General features: G+C 53.0%; 1 protein-coding gene across 5 annotated transcripts in view; it reads right to left on the reverse strand.

The window, feature by feature from the left end:
- SQSTM1 (sequestosome 1) overlaps nucleotides 1-12,166 on the reverse strand; it is an 86,540-nt gene that overhangs the window by 2,137 nt on the left and 72,237 nt on the right. For 2 of the 5 annotated variants that reach the window (XM_042249330.2, XM_060415262.1), the window contains exons 2-6: nucleotides 6,563-6,658; nucleotides 5,808-6,037; nucleotides 5,579-5,720; nucleotides 4,739-4,819; nucleotides 141-355 (exon numbers count right to left, since the gene is read on the reverse strand). In XM_042249330.2, the coding sequence (XP_042105264.1) occupies nucleotides 141-355; nucleotides 4,739-4,819; nucleotides 5,579-5,720; nucleotides 5,808-6,037; nucleotides 6,563-6,611 (717 nt within the window). In that variant the 5' untranslated portion in view covers nucleotides 6,612-6,658. 5 annotated transcript variants of the gene reach the window in all.

The raw sequence follows: 12,166 nt of genomic DNA on the forward strand, positions 1-12,166 counted from the left end.
TCTAGTGGAGGGCTCACAGGACAACTTAAATGCCACCAACCACTCTGCAACGGAAACGGGCTCTGCTGGCTGTGTGAGTGCCAGGGAGGTGCTGTGACTCGTGCTGGGGGAAGCTCTGGATGTGTTAGGGGGGCACTTGCCTCAGGCTGACCCCCCGACTCCAGGGCGATCTTATTCATTTGCTCCGTCAGAGACTGTGTTGTGCCCTCCACGTCCCTGTCTGGCTTGCTGGGGTCAGAGCAGCAGCTGCTTGGCTGAGAGCTGCACTTCTCCTCTGTGCTGGAGCTGCCTGCAGAGGAGGGGGTCAGGCGGCTTCTCTTGCCTCCATGCTCCACATCAATGTCGACTTCAATGCCTAGAAGCCGGGGGGGAAAACAAAAACTTGATTAACAGCAACATCCCAGGTCAGCTTCAGAGCCACAAAGTCCAGAAACAGACTGTCTTCCCCTCACTGGGCAGGACAGCAGCTGCACCGCAGTGCGGAGGACGTTCTTGTCCTCACTTGAGGCACCCTACTTGCGTGCAGGGGCCGAGCGATGTGAAAAACACACACGCTGAACACGCTACCCCTGCTCGGGCAGGCAGACAGCTCGTGCAAGCTTTGTGTGAGACCTGTGAGACAGCATGTCCACCTCCAATCTCTCACACTCTGGGCACATGCTCACTGAAGGGAAGGGAGGGCACACTCACTGGGTTCATGTTATAATTCGTTTTACTTTCTCCAAGGACACACCCCATGTCTCAGAGTGAAGCAAGTTCAAAAGAACAGGGCCTTCTCTGGTGGTTCAGTAGTTAAGAATCGTCCTGCCAATGCTGGGGCCATGGTTTTGATCCCTGGCCTGGAGCAACTAAGCCCGTGTGCCACAACTACCGAGCCTGTGCTCTGGAGCATGTGAGCTGCAAGTCCTGAGCCCGAGGGTCCCAACTACTGAAGTCTGCACACTCTGTGGCCTGTGCTTCACAGGGGAAGCCACTGCAATGAGAAGCCTATGCAGAGCTAGACAGCAGCCCCCACGTGCCCCAGCCGAAGAAAGCCTGCACGTACCAAGACCCAGTGCAGTCACATATAAACTAAAAAAAATTTAAGACTATGGGATGGATAAACATCAAGGCCCTACTGTATGACACAGGGAGCCATATTCAATATCCTGATAAACCACAATGGAAAATACATATATGTGTTACTGAATCACTGTGCTATACAGCATAATTAACATTATAAATCAATTATACTTCAATAAAATTTAAAAAGCAATATAGATTCCCTGCCCCCACCACAGAGCCTGGCCCACCCTCCAGAGACAACTTTTAACTGACAACGTGCTGCTTCTGTCTTTCCTGACTACTTAGGTTTACCATTGATTTCTAACTCTAGATGATCGACACTTCCCCTGTCCTTTCAAAAACTCACTTTGTGGTAAAAACTGTATTCAGTGTTTATGGTAGTGCCACTATATACACAGTGTTCTTTGCTGGCTGAGGAGTGGGCTTATTTCCTCAGAGTTTTCTGTATCTGTAGCAGTAATGATGCTTTCTTTTTCACTTGGTAACTTTCCCCATATTCTCTCACAGCTTCTCTATAGCGTTTTCTACACAGATTAAGTGTATCAGATACCCCATCCATTCTGGTTTTCCCCCTGGAGACCATCCCAGGCAGGCGTGGAGCTTCCAGCTCCAGCCTGGACAGGCAGCTCTCTGAACCAGAGGCACAGCGCCTATGCCCTTCCTTCCACCCTGGCAACTACCGCGGGCACTCTCTCATCTGTTGGGTACCATTTTCAAGTACCTCTTTCTTCATTCTGGACTTGTTTATTTTGGCCAGAGAGACGGTTCAAGCCCAGGTAAGAAGATTATGACCTTGTCAGTTTCACTCCTGACAACTCTTTTGCTCCCACACTTGATCATTTTAGTTGGGTACAGAATTCGAGGCTGAAAATCCGTTTTAGATGAGACTTTTGAAGTCAGTGTCTTCTAGCTCTTAATGTGCTCCTTAAGTTCCCAAGCTTTTACAGCAGCCTTCAGAGTTTCAGGAGTCTCTCTTTGTCCCAAGGGTTCTGACAGGACAATTTTAAGCTCTGGTGTGGGGTCTTTTTCAGGCCTTGTCCAAGGCATCTGGGGCCCTTTTTAATCCAGAGGTTAATGGTCCTAGTGCCGAGAGACTGTCTTGTATTTGTTCATCTCCTCCCTTCAGTTTACTCTGTTCTCTCTGGAATTCTTTCATCCTATGTTGGGCCTCCAGGATTAATCCTCAAATTATCCCACCTTGGTTACTTTCCTCCATCCATTTTCCATCTTCCAAAGTTTGATGAGATTGTTTTATCTTGTCCTCCATTATTTTTTTCCCTTTTTCTTTATCCATGTTGCTTTATTTTGTTTAACCCCTTCACTATTATTTTAGTAGAGTATGAGGAGCAAGCAGAGAAAATAAAAGCAGGCTTAGCAACTGGTACCCCATCTGCAATATTTACATTGTTTTTCTTCTTCCATTTCCCCTGCAGTTTTCATTGTGAAACATTCAAATAATCAGAAAAGACAGAAGAACAGTACAATGGATACCCATATACTTTCTAAAATGGGTGAATGATGCGACTCTTCTGTAATGAATTTTCGAGATTACTGAATTAGAGTTTTTCCAACTTGATGATAATCTGAGACTTCAGGGCTTAGAAGACTGTACCACAGTCTCTGCCCTGCTATCCCCAAAGCCTCTATGTAGGGGTTGTGGAAGACTCCACGGCCCTGCTGTTTTACATCCTAGGAGTCAGTGGCTGTGACCTCCAGCCAGGTACAGCCCTGGGCTCATGCTCTTGCTCAGCTGGCTCTCACAGCACTTATCAAAAAAAGGTCTCAGTCGCTGACTCACTGTACAGACTGCCCTCTGAGAGGTATTAGTGGTTATATCCCTCCTGGGCCCCTGCTGTTGGAACTAATGTTCCCTTCTAAGCAGTTAGTAGACTGAGTTATCCTGTTAGTTCCTCAAAAGAAAGGAAAATACCTGTAACTCCAAAGACAGAGTTTAATCCATCCCTCGAATGGCTCTCTTGAATAGCTACTCAAACACACATTCCACTGAAACTTGTTTTGTAGGGTTCCAGACTCCTCCCAAGTTAGCAGAAAGCACTCCCGCCACTCTGAAAGACCTGAGAGCCTTAATTCTTACTGCCGAAGACCTCAGAACACTTCTAAAATTATTCCCTTGTGTCCTGAGTGGAGAATCCAGGTCCAGTTCTGAAACACTTCACAAGCTCAGATGGGTCTCAGGATGGAAAGCAAGTGTGACAGTCTCCTGGGAAGCCTTCAGAACACATCGACCCTCATGCCCTACCCAAAATCCACTTAACCAATCAAGGGACCTGGAACTCCTCACTGTTTTACAGTCTCCTGCCTGAATGTAGATGTGGTTTTGTGACTTCCCAAGTTATCTTGTTCATTCTTTCAAAAGAAAACTTTTCTCTTCAGGATAATCAGTTTTAAGAGTTTCCATACACCAAAATATATACCCTCCCATAAAAAAACAAAAACAAAAAATAAAAATCAACCTTTCATTGGTGATTCTGATGTTCAGTGCACTTGAGAACCACTGTCCATTTACTATCTTCCGAAGAAAAATTTTCCATGGCCTCTAAGTAACAACCCATTAGTTGGGATTACTTAAAATCCTACTATGTCTTCACTATGTCTTAAGTGAGTGGCAGAGTTTAGGAATAACCTATCTCCCAATTATTTCATCTCTACTCCACTGTTACCCTCCTTAGAAAGCATTAAATATACTAATTATTTTTCCTCACTTGCTCAAAAGTCTTTAACTCCAATGCAGAAATTGTGTGAGATCTATTTCATGTAGCAGTGATGCCAAGATGTCACTGCTACTTCAAAGCTGCTTCAATGTGAGCAGAAATGGTCTCAGGTTGGAAGCAATGGCAGTCATGCTCTGTGAGCCACAGGGCGGGTGGTGGGTGAGCTTGGACACCCTCCTACAGCATTCTTTCAGACACTGGACACCACTTTTGGACAGACCAGGTAACACTTCCTGCCACTGCAGTCACAAAGATGGCATCATGGATCCATCATAAGTCACCTTCATCAGCTGATTCTTATGGCCACAACACAGCAAGTGCTGTTTGAAGTTTTATTTTTAGCCTTGGGCCAAGTCACTCTATGAAGGTGCACAGCTCACCCACCCAGACACCCACCCTGGGCCTGCACCCTGGGAATCCAGCAGCAGACACGAGAACCTTCCTCCCTCACTCCTTTCCCTCTGACAGTGGCACAAGCCCAGTTCTTAGGAAGCACCAGGAAAGGTTGGGGGTTGCAGAAAAGGGAAGAAAAGCAATATGGCATCTCAGCTAACTACTCACTGAAGTCCTCAAAGAAACCCCAAGGCTCAAGTAAGGAGAAATACAGAGTGGTCTTCCAAAGGAAGAAGATGAAGGGCAGCCTTAAACTGAGCCTGGTTACCCTCCCTAGTGGGATTACCCAACCAAATGCTGGCTGATTCTTGGCTGATTCCACTTCACTCTGTGTGGAAAGCTAAAGAATTTGTCAGGGAGTTCAACCTCAAGCGGCCTGTGGTGCAGCACTTGGTCAAGACTGATTGATATGAGGCCAGCGAATCCTTACTGGTCTCAAAGACACATCAGCTGCCCCTCCTCTGCAGTATCCCAGCTGAAAGCCACAGAACAGCCGCCTGTACACTGGTTACCAAACGCTCTGCTGATGTCAAAGGAGGGGCACTTACCCAGAGGGCTGAGGGCAGCCGCCACACTCTCCCCTACATTCTTGAGGAAATTCACACTGGGATCTTCTGATGGACCAGAGGCTTTGGTTTCAAAAAACAAAAGATACTTTTAATTCAAAGCATCTCTCTCAATGACTGAAACCTGTCACAGTCCTGTCTGTCCCAGAAGCCCTACTCCCGGGGCCTGTTCCCAGCAGCCTATACCCTATTGCTTCCCTCTCTCCCCCTCTCTAGGCCACCTCCTAGGCCCCTTTGTCTTTCACACCACTCCCCCTTCATCTACCTTCCTGGTGCCTAGAAACTCTGTACACAGAGTATAATGTATTATTTACCCCTCCCCCGGAAAAAGCATTATTTACTCAAACAAATACCCTCATCTTTGTCACTAAGGACAAGGTGAGTCAAAGGACATAGTAATACTAATAAAATCAGAATAAAACTAGAATCTAAAAGTTCAGAATGCAAGCTATGTGTAAATTTTTAACTTGGGAACTGTTTTACAAGACTTGAGCAAACCTGGCTGTGACTTTCCTAACAATTAGCATGAACAAGAAGAGAGCCGACTGGAGACGCAGGCGCTGGAGGGGCCTCCCACCTGCATGGGAGGGCCACCGGGGCAGGTGCATTAGTGGCCTTGAGCACCGAGGCACTAGTTTTCCCAGATGTACAATGGAGATGATGCTTGCACTTTGCAGGATTTTATGAGGATTAAATGCACAAACGGCCACAAAGTGCCTAGGCCAGCCACAGGCATGCAGGATTTTAGGGCACAGGGAAAGCCCTCCAGCTCTGCAGGCCCTCACATCTCATCCTTCAGAGGCCAGCAGATACAACCCTCACCTGATTCCGTGGCAGGGCCAGGGTGGGCCTCCCCTGCCTGAGGAGGACGTGGGCTCCAGTTCCCCGGTGGGCCCATCTCCCAGCCAGGCCACCCAAAGTGCCCATGTTTCAGCTTCCGGAGCCAGCGGCTGTGAGAGAAGCCCTAGGAAGGGGCAGGCAAAGGGACAATGTGGTGCCAGTCAGGGGGCTCCTGCCACCCGGCACCCACCCACAGGGAGGCCCCACTCACCTCAGAGCAGTGCCCAAAGGGGCTGGGGAAGGCCAGCTTGCCGTGCTCCCGGTGCAGGCCCTTGCCCTCACAGGCGGAGCACAGGTCATAGTCAGGACAGACGCTGCACTTGTAGCGGGTCCCCACCACGGGCCCGTTGCAACCGTCACAGATCACGTTGGGGTGCACCATGTTTCGGGGCACCTCCTGAGCACACGGGGGGCGCTGGTCCCGCCGGCACTCCTTCTTCTCTGCAGGCAGGATGGAGAGCCGAGACTCTCGGTGAGCCACGAAGAATCACACTTGGGGCCATCGGTCAGAAGGCCCACAGTGCCACCCTTCAGACACTGAGTCCACCCGGAATTCAGGTGTTCAACTGACAGTAACAAAGCAGCTCCAGAACCTGCTAAGAGGCTCCAATCCCTGCACCCATGACCTGGAGACGTGCGGCCCAGGCAGGAGCAACAGAGAGCTGTGTCCATACGGCTATGGTCTTGACCCGCACTAAACTAAACCCCAAAGCTGCCCTGGCCCATGACTGCAATCAAGAGGGAACTCCCCTCAAGAAAAGAGTGAACCCAGAGACCCTCCAACCTCACCCCCTGTGGTGAACACAGACTCGTTTCTCAGGTCAAGCAGAGTAATGACTGTGGTCCTGTCTTAAAGAGGCCCAGTCTCCTCACCCCTTCTTTGGAGGAACTTCTGCATAACCTCAAGCCAGCTGCACTCAGCAGGGAGCACTAGGCTTTAGGCAGCACCCCAGCGCAGCCCCTTACCTTTAATGTAAATGCGGAAGATGTCATCCTTCACATATGACATAGCCATCGTCAGCTCCTCGTCACTGGAAAAGGCAACCAAGTCCCCGTCCTCATCTAGATTGTTTAAAAGACAGCATGTGAGCACCCAGCGTGTCTCAGTTGGACACAGCTGCTGAAAAGGGCTGAGGCTGGTACTGAAGGGCCACTGCAAGGTTATAAACCAAAGCCCACCTGTCTGACCCAGAGAAAAGCAGGGCTGAGGGCAAACCACCCGCTCACTCCACTGCCTGGAAGGTAAGGACTCCAGCCCGGGCCGTGGACACACGCCAGCAGCAGTGTGTGCAGGGACGGCAGTGACAGCTCCTGCCCACTATGCTCTGCCTCTGGACCAGCTGCCCCATCAGAAGGCTGCTGTCTCTGTGCACATCCCGCCAGACCCAGTCCCCATGTCAACGTGGAGATCCCCATCTATGACCTGCTCCCCTTGGACCGCTTGTGGCTTAAAAGACTAAAGCAGAATACATCTGCCTGCTTCCGCCCCCAACAAAGTTAAAATTATGTATTTGTATGTAGTCTCCAAGTTTTAGATGTTGGCACAAGTGGTTTAAAACATCACCATGCAAGACAAACCACACCATACATCTGCAGGCTAGATCAGGTCTGTGGGTCACCAGATGCAACATCTACCAAAAAACAGTGGCTGTATCAAAAGCCAGAAACAACTCAAATGTCCATCAGCTAATGAACAGCTCAACAAAATGTGCTGTATCCATAAAATTGAATGTTATTCAGCCACAAAAAGGAATGAAATACTGATACATGCTGAACATACGCGAACCTTAAAAACATCATGCCAAATAAAAGAAGCCAGTTACAACAGACTACATTTCTACATGAACTGCCCAGAACAAGGGAATCCATAAAGTAGGTTAGTGGTATCTGTGGCTGGAAGCATGGGATGGGAGGATCGCTAAAGGGCAGAGTTTCTTCAGAAGGTGATGGAAAGATTCCCAGATGACTGTGATAATGGCTGCAGAAATCCGTGAATATGGTAAAAACTGTACACTTTGAATGGACGAATTCTATGGGGTGGTAGCTCAATAAAATCGCTAATTTTTAAACAGGTGGAAAAAAAAGTTGGGAGCCTGGCAGCAGTCCAGAAGAAGGTCCTAGCACCGCCCCACGTACATGGGCCCGCCTCCCTCCCAGCACAACAACCTCCGCTAACCCCACACCCAGCAGCCAGCTTCTCACCCGCGCAGCTAGAAACTGAGCTGCCTCCTGGACTCTGTCCCTACACCATTACTTCTAAGAACGTTTTCTCTTGTGCCTCTCATCACTGCCAGTGGGATAACGCCTGGATTCCGCCTAGCCCTGGCTGTTCGTGAGGCTGCTCGACCTCTGCCAGCCGCCCGCCAGTCGCGGGCCAGGCCGCACCACCGAGCGCCTCGCCTCCCGGGGCGTTTAACGGCGTCACCGCTCTCCCCGCCGGCCCTTCCGCGGCCGCCCGCCCCGGCTCTTCCGGGTTCTCGCCACAGCCCCCGCCTGGCGCCGGCAGACCCGGACTGCGGCAGCCAGGAGTCGGTGTAACCCGAGAGGCGCTGGGGGAGCAGGTGAGGACGCCCGCGCCCTCGCCAAAACCTGCACTATCACCGCGGGGGGGAGGCCTCTCAGGCCGCCAGGCCTGAGCCTCGCCGGGAGGGCCTGGCGGCGCCAGACGCCCCCCTCGAGGGCTGGCTGCGGCCGCCGCTCCTCGTCAGCAGGGCGGCACCAGGACCGCGCTAGGGGCCCACGCGGGCCGCCGTCCACCCGGAGAGCCGCCAGCGAAAACCCCCGCGGGCGCCGCCCAGGCCGAGGCGAGGGGCCGTTGGCCCGCCCGGCAGGGCAGGGCTGCGTCACGGCCCCGCACCGCTGCCGAGGGCGCCGGGCCCGCTCACCGCGGTAGTGCGCCTGAAAGCCGCCGGGCCGGAGCACAGGAAAGAGCGCAGCCACACGGCTCAGCAGCCGCTCACAGGGCCGGGGGCCAGGGGCGGCCTCGGCTTCGGCCTCGGGCTCCGGGCTGAAGCAGAAGCTGAAGCGGCGGATCTCGCGGGCTGCGTCTTCCTTGCCCAGAAGGTAGGCCTTCACCGTGAGCGACGCCATCACCGCCACTGGAGGAGCTGGAGCACAGCTGGGCAACAGCGGGCGGAGGCGCGCGGCTTTTGTAGGGACGAGGGAAGCCGCGCCCCCCGCCACCGTCTTCTGGGGGCGGGGCCTCAGCGCCCGGCCGGGGCTCGCGAGCCGCCCTCCGGGAGCCCCAGGCTCACTGCCCGCTCGTCTCCGCCGGGCCCCCTCATTGCCGCCCCCTTTCATCACCGCCCCTAATGCACCAGGCACCCCAAGAGGCCGGCCCCCTACTCCGACATCAAAGATCTTTCGCCAGCCTCTTCACCTGGGGACCCCTCCCAGGTCTGGTCCTGGCTGTGACTCAGCAAAGCAGAACCCAGGAGGCCTGGAGATGCCCGGTGCAGGAGGAAGGTGGGCGACAGAAGCCCGAAGCCAGGAAGCTCCTAGGCGCTCAGCGGGCACCGCCATCTAGAACAAATTGGCTCCTGACGTGCTGTCCTGACCTTGCCACTCTTGGCAGAAGCCCCTCCCTTTGAAGCCATCAGCTTCTCAGGTGGCAGCCCACTCCACCATCCCCAGCATCCTCCATGACAGCCCTTTACTGAGTCTTGGAGGGACAGACCCTCCCAACTGAAGCGCAAGCAGCAGCTCCCAGTTTGACAGAGGGTAGGGTTGAGAGGTGCCAGGACAGCACAAAATATTCCCATCTCCACCTGACCCGGAGGGCTTGCTAAGGCTTCCTGGAGCCTCAGTAGCCACCAAGTGTTCAAGTGCTCCCTAGAAGACTCGCCATTGGTGCCTGGACACCCATTTGTCATCAGGTGGTACCCAAGGGCCTGAGGGGGTCTCAGGTCTGTTGCCTCATGAGCAGCCCAATAGGCAGATCAACAGCCTACCGCCTTCCTGTGCTGGGCATCTCCAGTTTTATGTGACAAAAGTGACCTGTTCAAACAGCCTGGGGGAAGGGGTTGGGATGCGTGTCTTAGAAGAAGGTAGTCGAGAAGGTATGTCACCCTATGAACCCTCCCAGGTATGGTTCTGTGAGTAGAAAGTCAAACCTGCTGAGTCAGATTCATGCTTTTTCATGGTGGGGTTTGTGGAAGAAGGTAAAACTTCAAGGAATAAGGGGAAACCTGGAGACCACAGGAAGGTCAGTTGGATTTGGCTAGTCAGATGCACTGGTGCGATGCTTGTGGAAGCACAACTGGGGCCTGTTCACAGGGTGGCTTGTCCTTCCCAGAGAGCTCCAGAGAAGGCAAGGCTTTGAACTGCTGTCTAGAACCCTGTAGAGAGGACAGTCTGTTCTCAGGCTTCTCCCGGCATCCCTACTTTGAGCCTGAGAAAAGACCCTCTCTGCCTACTGCCCTACAGACAGAGTTAAGGGACAAAGAGGGAGCAGTGCTGGGTGGAGGCACCCCACAGGTGCCCCTGTGTGACTCAGCAGCTTGAGAGTCACTCAGCCCTGGGCAACGCAAGAGCTGGTTTCCTGACCCCCTGCCAGAGCTTCATCATCCCCAGCTGAGAGTGTGAGGAGTTCACCACCAAAGCCCTGCGGTTCTAGGGAACCTCAGATTTCGGAAAGGACTCCAGGCACAGCCTCTGTGTTTCAACAGAGGCAGCTGAGACAGAGACTGCCCCTAGGAAAACATCTGCTTTCTTGCCTTATAATGTTTGAGACAGTGGTGGGTTTGCAGGGACAAATGGAAAGAAAGCTCAGGGAGAAGGTGGGTGGGAGGAAATGGGGCCTGGGAAGCAGGCAGACCACCCCGGCTGGGGAGCTGGGGAGCGGGGATGGGGGTGGGGGTGGGGGTGGTTCTGGCCTTCCCAGCATGCCTCACTCCTGAGCCCGGCCCTCCCCCAGCCCTCCCCCAAGGCTTGCTGGAGGTAAACAAGGCGGCAGCCGGGGAACTCCCTGGCAGGGCCCTCTCCGCCTACGCTTGTGGTCAGGTGGTCTGGCCGGCAGTGAGTCAGCATCCCATGACCAGCCGTCATAACAAGGGGATCCCCAGCCCCCTTGCTGCCACCCACCTCAATGACATCTTATCAGGCAGGCAGTCAAGGTGGGGAGATGTTGCATGGGTCTCTTCAGGCCCCGGGGGCCAAAAGAGCAAGGTGATGCCAGGGTGGTAGAGAGCTGGCAACCAGAATCTGTCCCCATGATCCAAGGAGGAGGCTCTTCCGGGGCCCCTGCTGCCCCAGATGGGAGGGAAAACAAGGAACAGGTTCCTTGCTAGGTCTCTCCCCGATGGAGTGGGGGGCTGTGAGTTTGTTCCTAATATGAGGGTGAGGGTATAACGTGTATCCAGGGGGCCTGACTGGAGGGGTGGCTTGGGTGGTTTGCCCACCCCTGATGTGGTGTTGAATGCAGGAGAGGGGCATGTACAATACTGCATTTCTGCTGGCTCTTCAGAAGTGGCAGTTGGTTATTTTTAGCCTTTTTGTACCTTTTTTGTCTATAATTTGCCCCAATTACTGTATGCACATAGCTATCTTAGTCCCTTAAGAATTTCTTTGTGGGCCTCCCTGGTGGTTCAGTGGTAAAGAATCTGCCTGCCAAGCAGAAGAGCCGGGTTTGATCCCTGCGTTGGAAAGATCTCTTGGAGAAGGAAATGGCAAACTCCTCTAGTATTCTTACCTGGGGAATCCCATGGACAGAGGAGCCTGCTGGAGTCCATGCGGTGGCAGAGTCAAACATGACTTAGCAACTAAACAATGATCGTTTCTTTGTATTTTGTTGCTTGAGAAGTGTGTCCAGGTGCAAACATTGCAGCGCTGCAGCAAAAGTTCCCAGGTCCCACCCAACCTGTCTCGATCCCATCCCTTGAAAATAGTTTTCTTAAGTTTCCTTTATTTTCTTTGCCAAGTGGAGCCAGGCTTAGACGTGTGTGGTGGGGCAGCCAGAAACAAACCCAATGCACGACTCAGACTGAGCTGCTCTGGGCCACCATTTATATGGAAGATTACAGGAAATCAAGCTTTTCCCCACCCCAACATTAGGTCCAAGGTTTGAGTTCGTTTCTCCAATAGAAAACGGTGTGATGAGTAGGGTGCCTCCAGGACACAGGGCCGTAGGACCTGTCTGCTATTCTCTTCCTCTCCCAACCAAATATTCCACCTGGTGACTTTTTCCTGGCTCCTCCCCTTTCCTAGACCGCTTTCCCCACTGCCTCCCACTGTAACCTCCAACCCTAAATGTCACCTCAGTGGGGCCTTCCCTGACCACACCCTCGGGAAAATCCCCAGGCATTGGGTATCACCCCTTTTTAGCCCTCTGGCAAAAGCGCACAGCTCAGCCCACAGGGAATCATGGGGGCAGGAGGGAAGCTTCTTAAAGAAAAGGAGCTTAAAAAGTCAGTGGCCCTGGGGAAAAGGAGGTGAAGGTACGGCGGAGACCTGATGGGAGGGTTAGGTGATGCCAAGCTGTGAGGGCCCTCCTGCCTGGCTGCTGCCTCCCTTCCGGCTGGGCTGCTCGCACTAGACTGGAGCTGGGGGGCGTCAGGCCCTGTGGGAGTCGTG

The sequence above is a fragment of the Ovis aries genome, chromosome 5, assembly GCF_016772045.2.
Source record: "Ovis aries strain OAR_USU_Benz2616 breed Rambouillet chromosome 5, ARS-UI_Ramb_v3.0, whole genome shotgun sequence".
Taxonomy (NCBI): domain Eukaryota; kingdom Metazoa; phylum Chordata; class Mammalia; order Artiodactyla; family Bovidae; genus Ovis; species Ovis aries.